Source organism: Microtus ochrogaster, chromosome 5, assembly GCF_000317375.1.
Source record: "Microtus ochrogaster isolate Prairie Vole_2 chromosome 5, MicOch1.0, whole genome shotgun sequence".
NCBI lineage: Eukaryota > Metazoa > Chordata > Mammalia > Rodentia > Cricetidae > Microtus > Microtus ochrogaster.
Genome location: NC_022012.1, coordinates 4,951,052 through 4,977,000, shown reverse-complemented (window position 1 = coordinate 4,977,000; position 25,949 = coordinate 4,951,052). Strand labels below are relative to the sequence as shown.

Below are 25,949 nucleotides of genomic sequence, written 5' to 3'. Positions count from 1 at the left end.
CCTCCTCCTTCTCCTTCTCCTCCTTTTTCTCCCTCTCCCCCTTCCCCTCCTTCTCTTCTCCTTCTTCTTCTCTTCCTCTTGCACTTCCTCTTTCTTCTCTCTGTTCAGGTCCCAGACCCAGTTTTGAATGGATAATTTATTTCTTTGATCCTTCTTAATCCTCTGTCAGATGTATAGCTAGCAAAGATTCTCTCCCACTCCGTGGGCTTCCATTTCATCATGATAGTTTCTCTACCTGAGCAGAGAGCTTTTAGTTTTGTAAAGTCAAAAAGCAGGAAAAGCAAGACAAAAACCTGATAGGCTTTCTCACACCTCACTGGTGTGCCTTCCTGTTTTCCCACGGCCCTGTACTCCTCACTGTACAAGTGTGGTTTACATGCCAGCCTAAGATGTCAGCAGAGTTTAATGCACCTTTGGGAGACTTACCATTTTTGTTTCCTTCACTTTCTGAAAATTCGTTCTATTCCCAGTGCTTTTTCTACAGCACCCCTCCCTTGCATGCCTCCAGCTAGTAAGGCAGCCCAAATCTTTCTTACTACAGCCAGTGGAACTAGAGTAATGAGAGCCTCAAACCAAACAGCCAAACTCACATGCCAGACCCACTGCAGATCCAACTTCTCAAGGAAACCTTCTACATGGCTTGGACTATGTTAGCAAGTTTGTGAGGAATTTTAGTTCCCATCTGGGCTAGAGTTTGTATGACCATGCTCCTCACGTAGGCATCTCTGTACTGTCCCTCTGCTCTGCCATGTCATTAGCTGTGCACCAACAACCTGCAACCCCTGCTTCCTCCCTCACTCCTTCCTTCTGTGCACTTTGGTTAAATTCAATCTGGTACACTTCAAAAACTCGAAAACTTTTCAAGGAGTTAGCTTTGATTATTCATTTTCTTTATGTTTGTTTTTAAGCCATTAAATACCATACCTGTCATTCATATTCCTTCTTTCTAGTTTATTTAATATAAAAGAATCTTTCTTGTAAACCTCAGTATTGCTGATTCTCACTTTTGATCTTTGATTAACAAATGAAAGTCAAAGACTGCATTCTGGGTATAATATAATAGGTATATCATACAGTATTAATTACACAATTCTTTCAAGATAATCATTTTTCTAGCTAAAACATTAACATTTGGTCCAAAACTTATTTTCTTTCATTTCATTAAAGTATATTAAAAGACACCTGGGTGTGTGATTCATCTCATAAAGCATATTTAAGCATAGTAGTAATGACAATTAAATACACCCAGAATTTGTTCTATTCACTGTATTCCTTTTTTAAAAAATCTAGTAAGGAAGGACTAGAGAGATGGCTCAGCAGTGAAGAGCACTGACTACACTTCCAGAGGTCTCAGGTTCAATTTCCAGCACTCACACGGCAGCTCACAACTGTCTGTAACTTCAGTTCCAGGTAGCCCCAACACCCATGGCAAAACACCAATTAACAAAAAATAAAAATAAAATTAAAAAAATCAGTAAGAGTGCCAGAGGTACTGAACAGGTAAGAGTAACTGCTGCCAAACTGGATGGTTTTAGTTTGCCAGAATTCACGTGGTGGAAGGAGAAAATAGACTCCCTTGAGCTGTCTTCTGACTTCCTCATGCAGACCACAACACAAATACACACAATGTACACACAATATACACACAAATATATACACAATGCACACACAAATACACACTGTAAATGAATGCAATAAAAATAAGGGAAAAGGATATTCTAAGTAAAATTCATTAACGATGGTAAAGAATGCAAGAAAACTGATGTCTGAAGTAAAATACACAGATCAAGAACAAGTTTAACTCTGTGCAACCAATATTCTTTCACTGTTTTAAGATAGTAAAAACAACGCATCTCGGAAAAATAAATAGCTATGATTCAGCAAGTGACGCCATTGGTAGTCCTGTCCATTCCCACCTTCCTTGCTTCACAGATGCTAATCACTATTCCAGTGCCTCATAAATATTCAGACTTTAACTAGCCATTGTTTACTTATCTTATTTGATCCATTAAATTGTATCCTTTATGATAAAATTACCTGTGGGCACAGAGCAACTGATATGCATGTAATGTAGTCACACTGCCTACCAACCCATCTCAGAGTATCGAGTGTCAAGAGCAGGTTTGCTAAAATCAGGAGAGTCCGAAGCTGGAGACAAGTAAAACAAATGCATCTTCTGCAGGAACTATGTCCCGCTGGTCCAGGCCTCTACAGCCCTTGACAAAGGACATGCTGAGGTTGAATGTTGCATAAGCCACGGAACTATGCAATTGTTGGAGGCAATTCCAGCACTGGTCAAGAAAAGGTTACAGTGTTTAAATGCCACTGCAGATCAACAGCAGAATGCCTGCCTTCTAACCCTGGTTTCCATTCATTGTGACTGTTGCGTTTAGAATGCCAGTGGATCCTCTGGAATTATAGAAATGCAGCTTTTCCTAATTCTCTTTAAGAACGGAGTCATGAAGACAAAGACAATCTGATTGTCGTCCCAGCGAGTGACATGAAGTACAATCATTACAGAGCTCTCTATGTTTTCCTTTCCTTTCATCTCTGTGCAATGACCCAGCCTCAAAATCCTATTTTTTAGGTTCAAGCAAGCAATGTAATAGCCTCTGGCCTCCTTCTCCTTTATCTTTGCTTCACTGAAACAAACTGTACCCAGGCACGTGAAGCTCTGCATCTCATCTCAGGCCTGAGGAGATTTCTCTTTGCTGCAGGGGAGATAGGAGTGGGCATTGACCTGCACAGTGGGGTCCCCAGTCTAAAAGGTAGAATTCAGAGACGCAGTGCCCCCACGCCAATAAGCCTTCATGTCCTCATAGAACACTTTAGCGCTTTCAAGTAAGTTGGGTAAGATGCAAAGGCAATTGTACAGTGTAGCAAAGTCTAAAAAGAATGATAACAATAAATGATCTAGTGAGGCTCTCTTTAATTAAAAAATATTTATTTTACATAAAAAGGTTTATTTTATTTTGAGATTATCATATAATTACAGCATTTCTACCTTCCTTTTCCTCCCTTAAACTCCCACATACCCTTCCCTGCTCTCCTTCAAATGTATGGTGTTTTTGCAGTAATTTTTATTGCATGCATGTATATATGTATGTATGTGCATATGCATACATATCCCTAAATATAAACTGTTCTGTCTTTTTCATGTTACTTTTGTATGTTTTCAGCACTCACTGTTTGGCATAAGAAGTTCCATTTAATAGATGCTAAAGATAGATGATAATAGATAAACAGATGTCAGACAATGTGTACAATTGACAGACTGATGAATATGTAGATGGGAACTGTACAATAGACATGAGACATTTATTTGATAGTAGTTAGAATTAGAGTAGAAGACAGTAAGAAAGATAGATGGTAGATGACAAATAAGGTGGGCTAGAACGGCGGGGAGTAGACAGATGGCAGAATACAGAAAGATGGTAGATGGGGTAGGAGGAAGAACTGTGGTTGGAATGTAAAAGAGGAACGAAAGAAAATAAAGATGGCAGCTAGATAATAATCTCCCACCCAGAAGTCAAGCTGTGAGCACGTGCTTCTATGTTTTCAGGAAGTGAGTAAGAACAATCTTTTCTCTACTCAAAAACATCTCAGGATATGAAGAAAGCACAATCAAAAGCCAGACTCATATCACCAAAATGAAATATTCAATAAGAATAATGAGATGCAGAGTTAATAGTCCTAGATTTTTTTTATTATTTTATGTGTATGACTATTGAGCCTGCATGTATGTCTGTTACCACAAGTGTGACTGGTGCACAGGGAAGCTAAAAGAGAACATTAGATTCCCGAGAACCAGAATGAAAATGGTTGTAAGCTGTCGTGTTGGTGCTGGGAACTGAGGCTGGATTCTCTGGAATGCAACCAGCACTCTTAACCACTGGTCCAGTTTTCCAGCCCCAATACTGCTAAATATTTACATTGAAGCTTCAACGTAAAACCGTAAGAAATAACCTCAGAATACAGAGTAAATGTGCAAAAAAATGTGCTTTAAAAGTAGAGAGAAAATGGTAGACATGAAGGACCAAAGGATTTGGATTCATGAACACCGGTAGCTTCAGAGAAGGTAGAATATTTACAGCAAAGATATCCCCAAAAAAGGTTGACAAAAATCTCATACACTCAACAACAGAACAAAAACCAGTATTTCTTGTCAGACATTAATAAAGCTGTTTGCCAGTTATGTTCTAAATAAACACTAATATTTTAACATGAGAAAATAGAAAAGATCAAAATAAACATTAAAGACCAAGAAGATATCGTGGATTTCAAGTAGCAAACACTCTAAAGTATTTGACAGCAGGGGACAGAAAGCCTTCAGCCAGGGAGCTGAAGCCAGGAAAGAGCTGAGAGAGGCCCCTCTGAAGAGGCTTAAAACCACTCTCTGCCAAGGGAAACTGCCCTGCATGCAGCTTACGTGTACCCAAAGTAAGATTTAAATACAACTGGCTTCAATGCCATGGTCTACCGAGAGCTTGTAACTACATGGAAATTTTCTTTTATTTATGCAATTCTGTTGGAAACAAAAATAGTAGAAACTCTTTGAAAACTGATAGGGCATTTTTATATCAGAAGATTTAATTTTTTGCCCTAACTTTGAAGCCCACAATCTTATTTCTGAGATCTGTTCTAGGAAATTAAGATGACACAACAAAAGCACTGGCTGTGAGTTAGCCACAGGGAAACTTCAATCAGAAGCAAAAGTCCCCCAGTGTTCAGAGCACTTCCCACACAAGCAAAGCAACTGGCATTTAGATCCCAGAACCAAGCAGGTGCCAAATGGGCACGGCAATGGCCTGTAACCACCTCAGAAAGCCAGAGATAGGATCTGCAGACAAAGCAGGCGAGAGACTGGCAAGATCACTGAAATCAAGGTCTGAGTGACAGAGCCTGCCTTAATGAATAAGTGGAGAAGCAATAGAGCCTGGTGCCCAGTCAACCTGGGGCTTACACACACACAGAAAAGAAAAGAAAAGAAAAGAAAAGAAAAGAAAAGAAAAGAAAAGAAAAGAAAAGGAAAGAAAAGAAAAGAAAAGAAATTAATTAAATAGAGTCAAAATGACAGTTGTAAATTACTCAAATGTTTCATAATAAGATGGTGGTTATGTCATATACATCACATATGATATATCTTTAAATGGGAACATTTATGTACAACAATATCATGGAAGGAAAGTAGGACATGAAATGGCAGGTATAGACATACACGCATAAACATAGGAAGAAAACAGAGAATTCTGTGAGGTAATGAAACAGTGGGCTGTACATGATGCTGATACTAAGTATCTTTTTAGATTATTTTTTTGTCCTGATATACAAAAATCCAGGTCTATCATTGTACTTTGCTCTTATTTAGCGTTCTACATATTCATCTCTCCTGATGTTATTAACTTTATTATAACAATTTCATATGTAGAACTCAATCTATGTGAGTGTATGGAATCCATATCTGGCGGCAGAAATAAAATGCATAGGCACTCAGCCTCATGGCAAGTGTGTGCCTTGCTGGTACTTTGCAGCCCCAACCCAACTCAAAAATCACTGAAGAAATAGTATATTTAATACCAGAATTTTGTTCTCTCCTACATCTTAAAAGTAAAGAATTATAAGTTCACTATTAATTACAACTCTTTGATCTTTCAATGATTTATTATACATGTATTAAAAATGAATTTTTACATTTCTCTCTGGGCTAAAGCTCAGGTGAATAGAATGTTTCTCCTCATCTGTTTCTCAATACACACATTGTTATTTTATTTGAGATATTTAAATTTATAGTGGTTTCTCAGAAAATTAATGATCTTCAAAAATCAAAATGTGTAATTTTGCAGAAACCTGCAGTTTGCTTAATTTAATCAATTAGCTATATCAAAATATACTTAATTATATTTTAAAAATGTAACTGGTTAAAAGACATTGATGCAGAAGTCAGGAAATCAGATGCATCACCGGAAAAGAAAAAGGAGTGTTCGTTCAGCCAGTAACTTGTCAACCAACTTCTTAGTTTGAAAATAGCCTTTTCTTCTGTTCAAAATAGTCTCAGAGTCCAAGCAAGACAAGCTGGGCTTTGGAATCAGGGATAATGGGGCCAGCAGCTTGTGAAAGGCAGAACAACGACTTCCTATTTTGGAAAACTACTTTTCAAATTTTGCTCATGTGACTGTATGCTTCTCCAATTCTTTGGGGAGACTGGTGGGAAAGATTTATCATTTTCCTAGCCCTCTTTTCTATATAAGTTAGAGGTCTCTACAAATGTGTCAGTTGGGGCTCACTTGTGAAGAACTGATAACTGTCCTTTAAGGGAGGTGTAGTGTGTGGCGGCAGTTAGCAAAAGCGAAGCAGCTGTTGCAGGGGATTGTTAAAGAATAACTCTCACAGACTCTAGGAACACAAAAGACAAGGCTGATGGTTTTAAAAGCAGGGAGCCATCAAGGCCAGAAGCTAATGCCCTTGTGACTAGGGAGCCACCGATATTACTGCAGGGTGCAGAGAGAAAGGCGTACTTAGCTCAAGGACCTTGTGATTAACGTCAAGCACAGGATCCCACCTAGTCTGCTCTGATTTGAACTAGCAAAATATGAGGAGCAACGAACCTAATTCTTGAACCCCCACCAAGCCAGGGACTAGGCAACAAAACGTGCGTTCATGCTGCTAGAGGAAGGAAGGACAGAAAATGCCTCCATGTCTTTGTTTGCCAGAAAACAAGCTGAAGTGGTAAGGCTCCTGCTTACATGTGGCTTCATACACATGCCCCTGCCTTACATGTGGCTTCATACACATGCCCCTTACATGTGGCTTCACACACATGCCCCTGCCTTACATGTGGCTTCATATACATGCCCCTGCCTTACATGTGGCTAAATATACATGCCCCTGCCTTACCTGTGGCTAAATATACATGCCCCTGCCTCCCAGCCAAAAGCCTGGCCAGAGCCCAAATTCACAGAGCGCTTGAGAAACACAAAGGTCAGTTCTCCAAGAGCAAAATAGAGCCCAACAATCGAGGATGGACACCGAGAACACATGAGGTCTACCTGCTTACTCTGCATCTATACAGACCCATCCAGCAAGTCACCAAAAGCCTCAACGTCACAGGGATGGTGTATGATGTCCTAGGGCAAATGTCACTTTTCGCAACAAAACTGCAGTTTGCCTCTGAAGTTTGAATATGAAATTTGCTCACAGTCTCAGTGTGTGATCACTCTGCTTCTAGCATTGTTTAGGAAGTTTGTGAGACCGTTGGGAGGTAGAGCCGCACTGGAGGAAACAGGTCACTGAGGGAAGGGTCTTGAGGTTTTATAGCTCTGCCTTACTTCCTTCTTCTCCCTACTTACTACATGAGACAATGGGACTAGATGCTGGCACACCTGCCGTGGACCATACCCTGTTGAACGCTAAGTTTCTAAACCTAGACAAACCCTCTTCTACTTAAGTTCCTTCTCATCAGGTACTTTGACCACAACAGGAAGAGAAATAACTATTGCATTCTGTCTCCAAAGAGGAAAACCAGAGGACCCCTTATCAGCCAACTTCAGCATGAAGAGATTGTTCTACCTCTAATAAATAGACAGACTACTATATTAGACATGAGGAGAAGGCAACACCAGTTCATATTTAGAAATATGTTCAAAACAATACAAGGCCAGCAGGGATGGACTAAGGTGACAGCTCCATAGTCAAAGTGCTTGCCACACCAGCAAGAAGACCAGAGCTTGGAACCCCAGAGACAGGGTGAATGTTGGGTGAACACAGTGGCCACCAGTAACTCCAGTTTCCCAAGGCAGATACAGCAAATTCCCAAAGTCAGCTGGCTAGCAAGACAATCTTGGTGATCACCTCAAGATTTGCTTGAGAAACGTTGCCTCAAATAATAAAGTGAAGAAGGATCAAGGAAGATTCCTAAAACTAACCTTGGGCCTCCACACACATGCAAACACACATGCACATAGGTATACATGCCATACACATGCACACAAAAAGAAGAAAAAGAAAAGAAAAAGTTGCAGTGGTATTTTCTCACTGTCTTCTTCCCCCTGTTGTGCTTGTCCCCTCAGGTCCCCAAGGCACCATGGTGATTCACAGGCTCCCTATTGAGATTAAGAGCTTTAGTGGGTTCCTATGTCACAGCCACCTGAGACATACTGGAGGAAATCCGAAGATTCCAGACTCATTGTCCACCCTTTAGACCAACAAGCTTAGATAAGAGAGAATCTGGAAAATGCTATTTGGCTTCAGCCCCACAGCAGTCATGGCAGAGGGGGAAGGGGAGGAGCATGTCAGGCAACCCCAATCCCAGGGAAAGTTTAAAATTAATTTATCTTGTGATCATGTATTGACAGATTGGTTTCTGGAAAGATATGGAGCCAGAAGACTCTGCAGAAACAGTGAGAACCAGAGGGAATGAATCATTCGTCATGTTGACAGGATTGGAAGGAGACACCCTCTATCACCTCTCAGTCAGGGCTTACAATGGAGCAGGATATGGGCCACCCAGCGGGGAAGTGAGTGCCACCACCAAGAGACACCGTAAGTGACCTGAGCTTTTGTGTGAACATCTTTGCAGGCTTCTGCAAAACACATGATCAGAGGCACACGAGGTGCATAACAAGCGGAGTCGAAACGGAGTCTTGCTTCAGTGCTCTGATCTGAATTCCAAAACCAGCTCAAAAAAAATTTTGCATTCACAGTTAGTAAAGGTTATCATCCTGTGAAACAAGGCTAAGCGATTTTGACGCAGAAGGGAGATAAAAGGATTCCAGTTCAAAAGCTCAGTGGAGTAGCTATTAAAATGACACTCCTGGAGCAAAGCCCTCCTCATCCGACTCCAGCTGGGGGAAGCCTTTGGCACCAGCCACCGACCAGACAGCACAGAAATTCTCAGGACTGAAATGAAGAAGTGCTTTTGGGGCTTCTCAGTTCACTCCCCTTTTTGTCTTACAGCCCCAAGCGAGCCTCCTGGCAACCTCAGGTGGGAGCAGCAGGGGTCCCAGGTTTCCCTAGACTGGGAGCCAGTCAGACCTTTAGCCAATGAGTCTGAAGTCATGGGCTATAAGGTTAGTATCTATTCGTTCTTTGAACATAAACACATCTCGAAAACTGTTGTTACTGCAAGGGTGGCTCATGAATGGAGCATCAAGAATCCTCTGATAACCATTTCTGTTTTCTTGATGGTCTTCTATTCTTCACAGATGTGGTTTTTGAAGCTTGAACAGATGTATGTATTACAGATTGGGCCTCCTTCCCTCTTACCCCCAGCCTCCATTCGCTCACCCATCCTTTTCTCATGGTTTTTCCCGTCTTCCTATCTCTGGCTCCTTTCTGGGGGGCTGGAAAGCCATCCTGGAGTGTTTGTATCCATTAAACCTGGGCTTTTTCTAATTTGGTTTGATCTGGATTATTGCATCAGTGGAGAGGTTTATGGGGTCCAAAACCTTTTCAGAATCTGTGAACCACAGTGGGATTAGAGATATAGTAGTTATCCTTCTGCAATTGACTTAACTTGCTTAACACAATTCTTTCCAATGGAATCCATTTTCCTGCAAATGACATAAAGAAAAGAAAATTCCTTTCTGTATACTTTCCTCATCCATTCTTTTGCAGTTGAACACCTAGGCAGGGTTCATAATTTATCTATCATGAATAGTATTGTAGTCACCAGCCCTGTGTAATTTCCTCTGAGATACCTCAACCTAGAAACACCTTTTCATTAATTACTCAGGGCCGTATAGCTGGGCTCTGTGGAAGATCTTTGATCGTACTGGGACTGTTTCTTAGACTGAGTGCATTCTGGTGGTGTGTAAAGCAGCGGTCAAACTCAATTCCAAATCTGCAAGGCATAGGAAAGAAATGATTAGAAAAAGCATTAATTCCCTGAATTCAGATAAAAACAATTCATGTGAAAATAGCCTGTAGCACTCGGTGCCAGATGGAGGATCCTGGCTGTGTCTTTCCAACAAACTTCGTTGCCAGATGACAAAAGCCTGGACTTCTAAGACTACATAGGGTAATTTTCTGTTAAAAAAAATAATAAAACAAAAGAGAAATAAAATGCTGGGTCAGCAAATTAAATAGGAAAGAGTCCATGGAGAGAAAGACATGCTACAAAAGGCACATTCCACAGGCCTCTTGTCCGGGTTTATAAGAGATCCAGGAGTGGGAACCTCTACTCACCCTGAGAAACAACTTTGTTTAAAAATATATATGATGTACCTCAATATCTAACTTTTGGACCATACCATCAGATTTTAATATCAAACTCTGTACAGAATTAGGAGTTGAATATTATTTATAATAGGTCTGAAAGTGTTTTTTAATGATGGTGTTTAGACTGAAAACCATGATAGTATAAGCTTCCTATCAGAAATGATAAAATATTTTGTGCATGAAATAGCAAAAATCTGAAACTTAACAACAGATACAGTTACAAATGCAAATATATATATCCATCTATATATATGCATGGACGACTGTATATAGTGGTAAATACCACAGTGTTTCTTCACTGAAATTAATACTGATCACAGTCTTACACTGAAGCATGCACACACATACACAGATCTGACACAATTTTTCAGAAACATATAATTGCATCTTTAATGGGTAGATGGGTCATTTTCTGGGTCATTTCATAAGCTCCCCCATTTCCACATCTCTGCCCAACAGATTATATCCTTTGAACTCATCCTTCAGGGCAGATATGCTCTTCAACAGTAAGAAAAACAATATTTTCAGAATAGTTACAGACCATTCAGAAACAAACCCAACAGCATAAAAAAGTAGACAAATAGCCTTATGAACTAGAAAGGCAATATACAATTCTTTTTTTTAAAAAAAGTAATAAAATCATGTGACCACCAGGAAGGTTGGTGGCTTAGGTGCCTCTCCAGTGAGCCTAAGTTCCAAATGACTAAAGAAACCATGGTAGGTGGGGTCCACAGCTCCCCAACAATTCTGAATCAGTGGCTGTAACACAATATCAGACTTAAAGAAGAAAGTGCATTCGGAATTACATTTCTGCTGTACAGGAGAGGCCAAAGCAGGAACTTGAAACATCATATCCACAATTAAGACCAGAGAAAGATAAATGTATGGTTTTCTGCTGGCTTTCTCTCTGGTACATTCCTTTCTACTATACTTCTATATTTTTTATTAAAAAATTTCTGCCTCCTCCCCGCCTCCCTATTCCCCCCACGCCCCACTCCCCTCCCCCTCCCTCTCCAGTCCAAAGAGCAGTCAGGGTTCCCTGCCCTGTGGGCAGTCCAAGGTCCTCCCCCCTCCATCCAGGTCTAGGAAGGTGAGCATCTAAACAGGCTAGGCTCCCACAAAGCCAGTACATACAGTAGGATCAAAACCCAGTGCCATTGTCCTTGGTTTCTCAGCAGCCCTCATTGTCCACCATATTCAGAGAGTCCTGTTTTATCCCATGCTTTTTCAGTCCCAATCCAGCTCGCCTTGGTGAGCTCCCAATAGATCAGCCCCACTGTCTCAGTGGGTGGGTGCACCCCTCACGGTCCTGATTTCCTTGCTCATGTTCTCCCTCCTTCTGTTCCTCATTTGGACCTTGGGAGCTCAGTTCATTGCTCCAATGTGGGTCTCTGTCTCTATCTCCATCCATCGCCAGATGAAGGTTCTATGGTGATATGCAAGATATTCATTAGTATGGCTATAGGATCAGGCCATTTCAGGCTTTCTCTCCTCAGCTGCCCAAGGACCTAGTTGGGGACATTTCTCTAAACCCCTGGGAACCCCTCCAGAGTCAAGGCTTTTGCCAACCCTAAAATGGCTCCCTTAATTAAGATACATACTTCCCTGATCTCATATCCATCCTTCCATTATCCCAACCATCCCATTCCTCCAAGCTCTCCCCATCCTCCCCTTCTCACTTGTCTCTCCCCATATCCCCTTTCCCCCATCCCACCCCACCCCCCAGTTCCCAATTTTTGCCCAGCAATCTTGTCTACTTCCAGTATCCAGGAGGATAACTATATGTTTTTCTTTGGGTTAACCTTCTTATTTAGCTTCTCTAGGAACCCTTGCCTAAGGAATAGTGCAGCCCATAAATGGTTGGATCCTTCGACATCAACTATCAATCCCCACATCAACATATCCACAGGCCAACTCAATCTTGACAATTTCTTATTGAGACTCTCTTCCCTGGTAATTCTGATTGTGTCAAATTAGCGATGAAATTAACCAGCATCCCAGTGACACTGAACTCTTTGTTATCACTTCAATCCACTATGTCTGCAATTGCTCCACTCCAATACTCTATATCTGATTTCCCAACAATGGGCAAGAACACTCATCCTCAACACGCTTAGGAGAGCTGAATAAATTCATTCAATTCATTCGAAATATTTTCAATCCAGCCAGAAATATCTCATGCAATTATTCATTATGGGTCTTACAAAACAACATGTGTTTTTTCAGCATGACTTTCTGATGTGTTGTGATATGACAGACAGAGATCATTGGCTTCTAAATCAGACTGACTTCTGTTCAAATCCTACTTGTATAATTTTGAATGTTTCTTAACCTCCCTGAGTTCCATTTTTTATTCAGTCAAAACTGGTAAAAATGGAATTAGCAATATATGTGTTATAGTATTATTTTAAGAATTAGATAATTTGCACAAAATAATTCTATGTTTATGCAGCATATATTGAAAAATTGATGCTATTATTTTTCTATTGAGGAGATTACCCGACTAGGTGAGAAACATTAATAATGTTAAGAAAGAAAATGGACAATTCCTGTTTCCTCATGTGAAGACCACACACATCTCTTTGGAATACCTTCTTGCTGGGTAGAGCCTCCAACATAGCTCATTTTAGTCGTATAAACACACAAAAGTAGGTCTACATTGCAAGATGTTATTTTCGTTTTCATTTTCTTGAAGGAGTCCCACACCCTTATCCCTGAGACAGAAGAGCTGCATAAATGAAGCTACCAATGACATACAGAGCCGGCCCTTCTCACCCACCCGTTTGCTACTATTATTAGAACCTCTGCTAGTGGGAGAGTGCTTAGGATAACTGTGGACGCAAAGGATCCCTTGATAAGAAGGCTTCACAGTGTTCAGTGGTCTTAGTGCAGGGTTCTCCTGACACAGGCACCATGAAACAGGAATGTAGCTAGAAACCACAGCTGAGAATATAAACAAAGAGACGTAACCCAGAGAATACATACTTGGAATATGGCTCTGAGGAGTAATGCAGACTAGGCAACAGTCTTCGGGCAGTGGTTAGACATCTATCTGTGTCATTGTAGGGAAGACATGCACACTTAACTGTCACTCAGGTGGGGTGGAGAGCATCACCTCCTAGGTTATTCCAACTGGATTCCAGAAATCCTGCTGCCAGGTCAAGAGTGACACCAGTGTCTTGGCACACTACCTACTTCTCCGTACTCACAGAAGACCTACAGAATAGAATAGAACACAGCAGACATTTCTTTTTCCCTGTGGTCATCTTGGCCGTTCTTATCTAGTAAAACAGAAGCTGTTCCTGGTGTTCCTGGAAAATTTAAAACAGAGGTGCCTTGTTATTCAGGAAAGTTGAGTGGGGGTATGCTTTTGCTTGTACAAAGTCCTCCTCCTCCCTAGAGAAGGTGCCCACTCAGAGAAGACACAGGTTGTCAGAATTCAAGACAAGAGCCTTGGGCTGCAAACCAGGAGGCAAATGTATACAGTGTCCAACCTACACCTAAAAAAAAAATCTTCTTTTCTAGATTAAAATTCCCTTTCCTGTGTTTCCTCTCTCTATGTTCCCATCCTATTCAAGGAAGGAAGAGTAGATATTAATTAGGTGAAGGTTACTGATTATCAAAAGGTTCTTTCACGTACCTAGAGATTCTCCTTTGTTTATGACAATTTAGTGGTCAGCTAAGACCTTCTACCTCCTGGGAGTATGTGCACCAAGAGTTATTTCACATCTGATGCAATGGGAACACTCACACCCAAGCTTCTCCATTTCTTCAGGAGTTTAGGAGTCAATGAACATGACACTCTATGGCTTTGATTTCCTATATTTTTATAGTTTTTCTTTAATTCTATATCCATTCCAATTCAAAACCTATACCTTTTGCCTATTTGACAGTGTAGAGCCTCATAGAATGGTATACTTACTCAGGAAAAGTACACAGTGTCATTATGCCATATACATTTGATTATATTCAATGTTGTTTAGAACAAAGTCTCTTTTTGAAAACATAAAATAGAAATAACTCAAGTATTATATAGATGGAGACTTGTGTAGAAACGTTGGGGAGATGGGTGTGGTACTTAGTTTCCTATTGTAATAAAATCATGATCAGAGCATCTTTCTAAGGAAAGTGTTCCCTTCAGCTTACACAGCCATATCATAGTCTGTCAATGAAGAGAGCCAGGACAGGGACTCAGAGAAGAAGCCAGGAGGCAGGAAGTGAGTCAGACCCATCCACAGAAATAAGCAGCTTTCTGGTTTGTCCCTCAAGGCCTGCTCAGTTTCCCTTTTTATACAGCAGAGGACAACCTGCCCAGAGGTGGAACTGCCCAGAACAGGATAAGTCCCCCTATATTAACCAACAATCAAGGAAATGTCCCATTAACTTGCTTATGGTTCACTCTGATGTAATCACCCTCTCAAGTGAGTTTCTTTCCTCAACTATAGCCTATATCAAGTTGACAAAAAGCAACTGGTACAGCATGTGAGGAAGGAGGGAGTGCCCACAAGTGTCAGCAAGAAGTGACTTCTAAAGTTCTGTTACTTACGCCACAGCCAGTTTTACTTGTACTTACAAACTTGCCTTTCAAAAGTTTCTGGAAGTTTCTCTTTGCTTTTGAAACAGTCTTGTTAAGCATCCTACGTTGACCTTGTTTCCTCCACCTAGTCCAACTCCTAATACCCACAACCCCCCAGCTACTGGATACAGGCATGCATGGCTGCGCTCAGCTACTCATCTACCTGCCGTGTGTCTTGCTTCACCTACTTCTTATCCCTCGGGCGTCATAGTGCTTAACCCATACCATTGGTCCCACCAACTTTTCACAAGGTACAAAGCTGAGAAATGGCCTTCCCCTTCACAGGATGCCAACTTCTCAGGGGTATCTGAAGGCATCATCAACACATTTTCATTGTATTTTCTGCATACTGATCTAATACCACCGTGTGCTTAGAAAACAGTCATTTCCTTTTAAGAATAACAGTACCAGGCTGGCAAAATGGTGCAGCAGCAAAGGGGCTTATGGCCAAGACTATCAACCTCAGTTCTACCTGTGGGACCCACGTACTGGAAGGAAAGAATCAACTTCTCAGGTTGACATCTGACCTCCACACGTGTACCATATGTGCCTGCAAGTACACACACACACACACACACACACACACACACACACACACGTATAGACAAGAAATAAATGAAATGCAATCAGTTTTTAGAACAGTAACAACACCAATTAAAATTTTATTAGAATCATTTATTTGGATAATCTAATACTCTTGTTTGTTTCTTAATAAAAATTTGAAACTGATCCTGACATTACAGTAGGCAATATGTTTTATGAATAAAGATAGCTGACAGTGTAACTGCCAATCTAGAAATGCCCAGATTGTTGAAGAACTCCAAAGCCTCCTCAGTGTCAGTAACTAGTTTTGCCATGTCTTTATAATTCTTTAGTCTTTTTACATTTTTTATTCATTTTTACAGAACTAAGAAATATACAGGTATTTATTAATAGATAATAGATCCGGATTATCTGCTTGAACAATGGATAAAGATAAGATCCAAACAAACTGAACCAGCAAAACCGGGGTCCAGGGGGGAAAGGCAGAGAGGAAGAGGGCTGGATGCGCTCCCACATGCGGTTAAGTAGTCTATGAGGCCGCGCCCCAGTAGGCAGGTAGTTGTTAGCTATACATCTTCCTCCAACAATTGAGCTCTGCATTTTTCTCTGATCCCTTCCCTGCCTCTTTCCTCCCCTTCAACCCCTCGCATGGGTCCACATGCTCCCAATTTACTAAGTAGATCTTGTCTTCTTCCACTTCCCATGCAGATTAGATCCTATGTATGTTTCTCTTAGGGTCCTCATTTTTGTCTAGGTTTTGGGGATTGTGATTTTTAGGCTGGTTTTCTTTGCTTTATGTTTTAAAACCACTTATGAGTGAGTACATGTGATATTTGTCTTTCTGGGTCTGAGTTACCTCACTCAAAATCTTTTCTAGCTCCATCTCTTTGCCTGAAATTTTCATGATGTCATTTTTTCTGCTGTGTAGTACTCCATTGTGTTTTTCTAGACTTATAAGGCAAACTTGGGGATACGATAAAGAATGTTCCGTAGAAATAGGTCCCAGAGACCTTACTGGTTCTATGTTGGACTCTGGAGAGTTAAGAAATGTAAGTAAAATATAATGAGTGTCTTGAAACTGTATGTGTACACTTGTATTTTGGCATTATTTTATTTTTGTATTTTGTTTTTTTTTCTTTCAATAGTAATAGTGGGTCCTAATACCTACAGATAAGTGTAGTCCTCATTCAGTGTTATAAATTAACTTCTCCTTTTGACAGACAGAGACCATTACAAAAAGCCACACCATTCAAATTGCAGGGATATGGAGCACAGTCTATAACTCCTATATTTCCTTTTAAGGCTCAGTAATCATTGTGGAATAGGAGTGGAGAGATTGTCAGAGGCAGGAGGAACAGGGAATTTGTTGTGAGATTGTGTCTCCTGGGAATGTCCCAGGAGATACAATTTTTTATTCATTTTTCTAAATCAGGTCTTCCAGCTGGGCCAAGATGCTCCAAAGTGCTGAAGACTAACCACTGGTTTAGTTGATTTTTTTATTTAGCAGACGTCTTTGCTGGTGTGTATTACTTCTTTGTATGCACCAATAAAAGCCACACTTAATCTCAGACTCTTTCTGAAGCTACTAGCTGATTTTTAATGAATTTTTGCTGTCTCTACCTTCTGTTCCTAAATCTCACCCTGACCCACAAGTTTTCTGCCATCTCTATACTTTATAGCAATGTGAGTTATGCATTGTTGGTTACATTTTTCACTGTCGTAAAAGTTGTAATATACTGAACCATATTAACCATGTCTTCGGAAATAGTCACTGCTCTGCCGTTCCTTACCAAGCTACATACATCTCCATTCTCATAAATTTCATTCTAATCACTACATGCAGATGATAGGATTCTAATTCATAACTATGTTACAGTCAAAATCAGAATAATGAATTGTGATAAATTTGTGATTTTTGAGCCTAAATAAACCCCTGTAGCCATCTGCCAGAATTCACCAAATCTAAGCAATTATTCTGGGCATTGCTGCTCTCCCACTAGAGCACACTCCACCCTTGGTTGTACTGCCTATTTATCTCTGTCATTAGATTACGTCAAGAAGCTAAGCACCTATGGTTTCTCTGATGGATATGACCCAAGCATGGTGCTGGGTCAGATAAGGACATAGAAATGTGCACATAATTTTGAATGTCTATTCAAGCTATGCCATCTTTTTCCAGAAAAAATTTAAGTACATAGAACTATAGAGTACTACATACTCAAACAGGCAGTTTCCTACAGACCCAGAAACAAATTGAGATCTGAGAATGGATGGAATGTGTGTAACATAAAAGCAAAGAAAAATCACATCACTTAATGCGGCATCATACTACCTTGGAACTGGCTGTGGTGGCATATGCATTAATTCCAGTACCTAGAGGAGGAGGCAGGCAGAACTCTGTGAGTTCAAGATCATCCGGTTTACATAGTGAGTCCCTGACTCAAAAAACCAAATCAATCATAAAATGCTGCTTTGAGATCTGAGAGATGATGCAGTCAATAAAGTGCCACACAACGTGGAGACCTCAGTTAGATTCTGAGAACCCACTGAAAAAAGCCAGGCATCTGAGGAGGTGGGCCTTGGGTCAAGCAGCCCATATGTGAGCCTGTGGTCCTGGTGAAATTCTGTGTCTCAAAAACATGGTGGATGGCTCTTGAGAAATAACAGCCCCAGGCTGGCCTTTGGGCTCTGCACTCACATACACACAAACCTGCACTCCTCCCACCCGCGATTCTGCTTTTCTGGGGTTTACATTGCTGCATGCAAGTTAGTTCACACCCAAAACATGTTTTCTATGTGAACACTGTGGTGCGTGTGTGTGTGTGTGTGTGTGTGTGTGTGTGTGTGCACGTGAGTGATTTAGATTGCTTCAAGCACATGAAATTAAAACAGCATTCCACTGGCAGGCAAAAATGGTAGTAATAGGAATGACTTTGTCTTACTAAGCTTGTAGGCACCAGGACTCATGCTCGATTCTTTTCATACGCTCTTGCCCCTTTAGTTCACTTAACAAAATCATGAAATAAGAGGTATTATTTCCACAAACAAAAGAGTGGATTCAGGTTAGGAAAGGTGAGTAATTTACCCATTCAGGAAGTTGTGGGTGATTGGCTTGGTTTGGTTTCAAAGAAGACTGTTTTGAACCCACATTTGCATAATGTCTGAGCCTGTGCAGGTCCCATTAGGACCAATAATTCTGAAAATGAATAAAAACAATGAAAATAAATAAAAATGCACTTAATGTATCTTAGCTGCTGTTGTGTGGCTGTTATACCCCTCTAATTATACTAAACTATTATTAGAGGCAAAAGCATAAGAAAAGCATTGCATAGCAGATAGTTAGAAAGTGATCAATGTACTAGTACCAGCCTCTAAGGAAATTCCTAACCTAACCAGCCACAGCCTCTGTAATGATCTCCCTGCTTCTGCAGCCTTGGTTGTGCAGCACCCCAGATAATGTTGTGTGCAGACTTGTGTATCTGTTCTCCATGCCGTATTTTTAATTATGCAATTATGGACACATGTCGAAAAATGTCAACTCTGCAACACACTGTCATCCAAACACAAGTTCAACAGTCTGTGAATTCTGATAAAATGGAAAATGAAGTTTTGACTCTGATGGTCATTTATTAGATGGTTTTATTTTAAATGCTTAGCAATGTTTTTCTTTATACCTTTCCATCCGAGGAGCTTCCCAGCCATCCTGTGCACTATAAGCATCTCCAGGCACACATCATGTTATAGTACACGGCACCCCCAATTGCACTAATAACTGTGTCTCCAATATCTGAGGATGTGTTGTGAACCTGGGGAACATGAGCTTGTGTTCTGTACACCACCCTTTTCAAGGATCAGGTTCCAACCTTTACTCATGACTGGCTTCCTATCTGCTTCTATAATCTTATTTCTCTTGTTCTTGTTTTCCATGTATTCTATCCATTGTACGGATACCATAGTTTCTTACTATTTAAGAGGTTTTAGATTTGTTTTTTTTCTTTTCTATTTTTATTCTTCTCTATTTTCATATCTGAAAATCTTCATCTGGTAAGTTCTGTATTTATTTTCGATTTTTTTTTTTTGAGACAGAGTTTGTCAAAGTATCTCAGGATGGTTTTGAACTAAGGACAATCTTTCTGCAGCACTTTCAAGTACTCAGCTTACTGGTGAGAACCACCATCTCTGCTTCCAGTTTCCCTTCAAACACTTAAGGCGCGGCCTCTTCCACAAAGTCTTCTCTTAGTCTCCAGACAGATCACGTTCCCTTTCTACACGGCTATTGCCCCACCTACCCTTCCATCACAGTGTATTTTGACTGTAGCACATTTGCCTATGCAGCAAAGCTGAGGAGCCCTGTGCCTAGAGCAGAGTGCAATATGTAGTTGGCAGTCAATAAACATTTGCAGTATTCAATTGAAAAACAGATCATTCAAGTCTCTATTATTGTTTACAGGTTTTTTATAGGCAAGAGGGTCACAGTAAAATTCAAGTTATTGAAACACAGAAACCTCAAGCTGTAGTACCTCTCCCTGAGGCTGGAGTCTACATTATTGAAGTTCGAGCATACAGTGAAGGAGGGGATGGAACAGCTAGCACCCAAATTAGGATACCTTCATATTCAGGTAAGTCTGACACAGCAGGCTCAATCTGACAGACTTCACCAATGCAGTAGGGTCTAAATCTACTTGACATTGAAGGATACGTGGCAGAATTCAGAAATATTTGAGGGGTTTCTCTTCCTTGAATTCCATACCATTCTGCAATTAGCGTAAATAATACCTACAACCTAGAAAGCAGATGATGTTTACATCAGGATGTTCTTATAAAATTCTTTGCCTGACCTGGGCTAAGCAGTATCTGGTCACTTGGGTTTGAACTGTGTTTATAGAGATACCAGTTTTTTACATACCTGTTTCTCTGTTATCATGATCAGCCTATGAAATAAGAGGGAACTTATAAATAGTAGTTTAAAATTAATAATGAATATTTATTGGCTTCTAAACCAATGACACATTGTGGTTGTCATTTTTATTATTAGCACTTAAAAGTTGATTGCATGTATTATTTATTGGGTAGCAATTCCCAACTTCCAAGAACATGCCTCATGATATCATAGAAGACTCTGCATGTGGCTTACCTTATTAATATACTAGTCATATAGAGCCAGACCAGAGGCACTGTTTGTGGCTCTATTTTGACATTATAAAATGAGATTGATAGTAACTATAGCTGAGCAAAGGACAACACTGAATCTTAAGGAAAAACTTTTGACACAGCACTTGATCAATCCTCATTTGTAAATGAAAGCTTCCATAACTACACAGCATGACTGACAAGGGCCTCACATTCAGCTCAGCATCAGTTTCTCCCTTTGAAAGGCTGTACTGAAGATTTGTTGTTTTTAAAAAAATTAAGGTTGAATATAAGCAGAATGCATTGTGTGTGTGCATGAAATTACTAGACCAAGAATAAAAATGTTGCACTTAAAAAATAATAAAATGCCTTATATTTAAAAGGAAAATCTAATGCCTTATGTTTAAGGGAAAGGGCACATCAGGTCTTCAGTAATCATCTCAAATCACTGAAGGAAAATAGAGATTGAGAGATGATAGGCAGAGAGAGAGATGATTGATAGATGATAGCTAGATAGATGATAGATAGCTTCATAAGTAAAATAAGTAACAAATAGTTGTGTAAAAATGATTAAAAAATCCGCTAATCTGAATATATATACATATATATATGTATATATATATGTATATATATTCAAAAGTTACTCTAAAATGAAAAAAAAACAAAGCCAAGTGTGGTTGTGTACACCTTTAGTCCTAGCACTCAGGAGACAGAGGCAGTCAGATCCCTGAGTTCAAAGCCTGTCTGGTCTACAGTCCAGAAGAGCCAGGCCTGCATGGAGAAACTTTATCTCAAAAAATTAAAACAAAACAGAAAACCATAAAATAAAAGATATTCATAAAATGAGAGGGGAATCTCTCTTTATTGAATAACTAGATGAAAAGATCTAAGAATTAACATACTTTGGAATCACACAAAAAGTTTTCTTCAAAATTAAAAGATTAAAAAGCCTCCTTTTCTGTATTGGTAAGCTTCTCTTAACAATATTACAAGTATTTGCTGACCTTCATCCTGTTCCTGATATCCTGATATTACAAAAGATGTTTTCCATTTAGGTCCTCCAACTAAGTGTGTGTGTGTGTGTGTGTGTGTGTGTGTGTGTGTGTGTGTATGTGTCTCTGTGTGTACACAAACACATCTGTGTGTGCTTCTATGTATCTGTGCATGTCTATGTGTATATTTATGTGTATGTATATATTTTGGTATGTGCACGTGTGTGTGCACATGTTGAAGACCAAGGTTGATGTCAAGTGTCTTTCTCTATTACTCTCTGTGTCAGTCAGAGTTCTATTTCTGTGAAGAGACACAATGACCAAGGCTACTCTTATAAAAGAAAGCTCTTAATTGGGACTTGCTTACAGTTTTAGAAGTTTAGTTCATTATCATCATGGCAGGGAGCATGGTGATACACAGGCAGACATGTTGCTAGAGAAGTTGAGAGTTCTATATTCAAATCCACAGGCATCAGGAAGAGAGAGAGACAAGTGTGGGCTTGGGCCCTTGAAATATCAAAGCCAACCTCCAGTGACACACTTCCCAATAAGAGTATACCTATTCCAACAAGGTGCCACCTCCTAGTCACTTCAATATTCCCACACCCTGGTGACCAGGCATTCAAATCTATGAGCCTATGGGGGCCCTTCTTATTCAAACTACCACACACCATACTCTCCAACTTTTCTATGTATTGTTTAAGAATTTCATATATATATATATATATATGAAATATATGTGTATATTGAAGTTTTTATCACATCAAGCTCCTACTCCCCCTTTTCTAACTTTAGGTGGTCGTTTTTTAAAACCCACTGAGTCTACAGGGACCGCGTCTCTGAAGAAATTAGACTCTCCCTCAGTCAATAGAGATCATTGCAGAAGACTGGGAAGATAGATTGGAATGGGCAAACTGTGGATAACTATTGAAAAACAATGCATTCCAGACACGACAGCATCATTTCTCACATGAACTCCACCTTTCTTTGAAGATAGGGTTTCTCACTTTACCTAGAGTTTGCTCTACTGGCCAGATTGGTTCATCACTGCTTCCTACAGAGCTCCACAGCATCCACCTCTATAGCCACACAGGATTAAAATCACAGATGCATCCCACCATAAGTGTGTTTTCATACGTGTGCTAGAGATCCGAACTTAGTACCTCATGCTTGTGTTGCAAGATATTCACCCTCTGGGTCATTCCCCATCCACCTCAGCATCTTTTGAGTCAAGAATTTCATTATGCCGAGTCTGAGAAGTTCCTTTTCACTCAAATACAGATTCTGTTGAGTCATTTGAACAGTTTGGAAATATTTATACAGATTTGGTTTTCACAATTATATTTTAATTAACTTGTAATATCTATGAAATAACAATTTTTATGTTGTAGTTAATAGCATTTGGGAAATTACCAGTTTCTAAATTTCAATAAAGTGAAATCTCATAGTTATATCTAACTTAGCCCCATAAAACCTAACTGAGGCTTGGTTTCATTCTTATATTGTCAAAAACAAATTCTTGAGAAGTTGAAATGGCCTATTCAAGTAAAACAGCTGGACAGCTTCACAGATGAAGCAGATCTTATCCCCCAATACTGCTGCTTTGTGTTTGGGTTTCTCTCTTGTTTATTTGGCTGTGTTAAGATAACTTATCTAATTAGTGGGTTTGATTTAGAACGTGAAAGGAAGACTTTACTCAGCATCTTTAGAGACGACTATACAGGATCATCAATACTTTTAACAGAGCTATTTCCAAAGTAATTAAAGATGTGTGGGCATTCTTTAGTCATTCCACATGTGCATGCTACTCCATCGAGGTCTCTCATCTAAATTACTTTCCTTGTCCTAACTCAGATGTGGCCATGAACTTTACAATCAATACATTTTTCACAACAGGAAATTACTCAAAATGTTCCAAAATTTTAATCATCTTTACTATTGCATTGGTAACAAACAACAAAGAAATGAAGACTTTCCTTCTGTGTGGGTGTGGATGCGTGGATGGTTGCACATGTGCTTTATCAGTAAAGTTATTCTTTTGCACTGAAGTGTGTTGGGAATAAATTAAAGTTCGCTATCTCTAACAGCAACAAAAATGCTCCATTTTGTCATTGCGCTCATCGGACTAGCAAAGCTAACTTGTAAGAAGATGTTAAGATTTAGGTAATTGTTTGAATTCTTATTCTTATGTTTATACCCAGAGTCAGTCACTGTGATAATTTTTGTCAACTAAATATATTGTCAAGTCTCATGGAAAGATAGTGTTAATGAAGACTTGTTGTCCTGTAAGTACGTCTGTGGGGACTGTCATGGTTGAAGATTGGTATGGTAAGATTCAGCCTATTGGGTGCAGCAGCATATCCTAGACAGAGATCCTGGACTCTGTAGGAGAGGCATGATGTGACAAGTAGGCACACTGCACTTATGTGGCTCTTAACTGTGAATGTGGTAGGGTAGCTGTACCAGGTTGCTGCCACCTTGACTTCTCTGCAACAGTGACCTGTAGTCTAGACATGTAAGCCAAAATAAATAAAACCATTTCTTCCCTAAATTGCCTTTTGTCAGAGTTATTTTATCACAGCAACAAGAACGGAAACTAAGTCACTGTTTTGAGACACAATCCAGGAGAACATCTGGACCTACAAATCGCCAGCTCAGTATCTAAACCACATTCATCGTCTTTTGTTTTCTTTATTCTTTCATTTTTAGGTTATAATATAATTACATTTCTCCCTTACCTTTATTCCCTCCAGACCTTCCCTTATACCCCTCCTTGTTCTCCTTCAAATTCATGGACTCTTTTTTTTCCACTAATTGTTAAGCAATACTTTTTCTCATCTGCAACAGGAGGACCACATAAGAATGATACAAGGATCAACAAAGATAGTATAGGTTAAGACTTTTTACCATGCTTGACATACAAGGAGTAGTTATGTCAACGACTCTGATATTTCCATATTCTTCTTGCTTGAAGAACCATTCCTAAAGTTACTGTCTTAAAATGGTTCTTAGTTTATGAGCATATGGTGCTTTTAAACCACTTTAGACCAATCAACTAAGACCACGTAGTTCAATCCATTAAAGTGCATATGATGATTTGATTTCATAAAAGAACTTCCCCTAAATATAAGAATGCTAGATATGTTTGCCTTTTTGCCAACTTTGAAATGAGGATCTAAATAATCAAACACATGAATATAAAAAATTATTAAATTTTGTTATTTATGGAATATTATAAATTCTTTTCACATCACACTTTTCCTAATTATTTTTGTTTCAGTTATTGAACTGTTGATTCTCTACAACAATAATTTCATTCCCATACTTTGACCTTAAAATACTTCCTACCTGTGCACCGCTAGTGGAAATCACCCACTCTCGTTGTTAGATTTGTTTGTTAGAAATGGTTCAGCTTTTCGACACATTTTGCAGACCTCCTTTTGGGGGCAGAGACTTCAGACAATGCCTTATTTTGTAGCAGAACAAAGCCTGGGACAGAAGACCAACCTAAGAATGTTTCTTAGAAACTGGCTTCATTGGAGGCTTCTCTTTTGTTCACAGGTGGGAAAATCACGAGCGCTCAGTCAACCCTGCACTCTCTCTCCAAGTGGTCCTCAGTAACACTGTTCTTGGCTTTGATGCTTCCTTCCAGTTCCTGGTGAAAGCTGCTCATGGAGTTTGCTTTTCTTTGCTTTAGCTTGAGAAAGCAGCAGTGGACAGAGCGCAGAGAGAGCGGAGCCCCAGGATCCTGAGAAATGCTTTGAACGTATGGGACTACAGACAGTGCACTCTCGGGAGCTGGGGGGAGAATATGAGTTACCCGTCAGGTTTCTCTTTGAATTTTGTAAATGGAGAGGACAGTTCTTGGTCCAGTAAAAATATGCAGATTGTATGTAATGAAATTTTGTAAGCAAAGGTAATTTCTGTCAGATGTATTCTTAATTTTTTTAATATGTTGGAATTTGACTTTCTATTTGGGGACTGAATGCCATCCATTGGTTACAGAGGTGGCCTTTATCAGCCTACACAAAAGCAAATGCAAACCCAAGAAGGTAAAATGTTCTCAAAACTCTGAGTCTGGTGTTTTCCAAACTTCCCATCAGATCACTGCTTCGACACCAAGCCAGCAGGAAATATAAAAAATTGCTTCAGTTATTGGGGTCCTTGATAGGGAAAAATCATAAAAGAATTCTCAAAAACTATGGTATGACTGGATAGCAAAATAGCAACATTTATCAATAGGTGATTCTACATGTGCCCAGAGAGTAAGATATTAAGGTAGAAATTTACATTAGAGGAAGTTAAATAGAAAGTGAGTCCAAATTGATTTCTTGTTTCCCATTGAGTGACATGTGACCTAATAGAAAATACAGTCCATGTTTAATGCCAAAATAGAGTTTGACATCACAGTAATAGTGCCTGCTGAGAACTGCGATGGCAAACGCCACAGGTGCAAACATAAAAGGGAGAAGAGCATGCGGCAGAGATGTCCC

At 39.7% G+C, this 25,949-nt stretch overlaps 1 protein-coding gene across 1 annotated transcript in view; it reads left to right on the top strand.

Moving 5' to 3' along the window:
- Cntn5 (contactin 5) overlaps window positions 1-25,348 on the top strand; it is a 1,200,756-nt gene extending 1,175,408 nt beyond the window's left edge. The window contains exons 23-26 of the mRNA XM_026779314.1: window positions 8,352-8,538; window positions 8,953-9,065; window positions 19,785-19,953; window positions 25,018-25,348. Coding sequence (XP_026635115.1) covers window positions 8,352-8,538; window positions 8,953-9,065; window positions 19,785-19,953; window positions 25,018-25,118 — 570 coding nt within the window. The 3' untranslated portion in view covers window positions 25,119-25,348. The remainder of the gene's footprint in view (window positions 1-8,351; window positions 8,539-8,952; window positions 9,066-19,784; window positions 19,954-25,017) is intronic.
- Window positions 25,349-25,949: the final 601 nt, after the last annotated feature.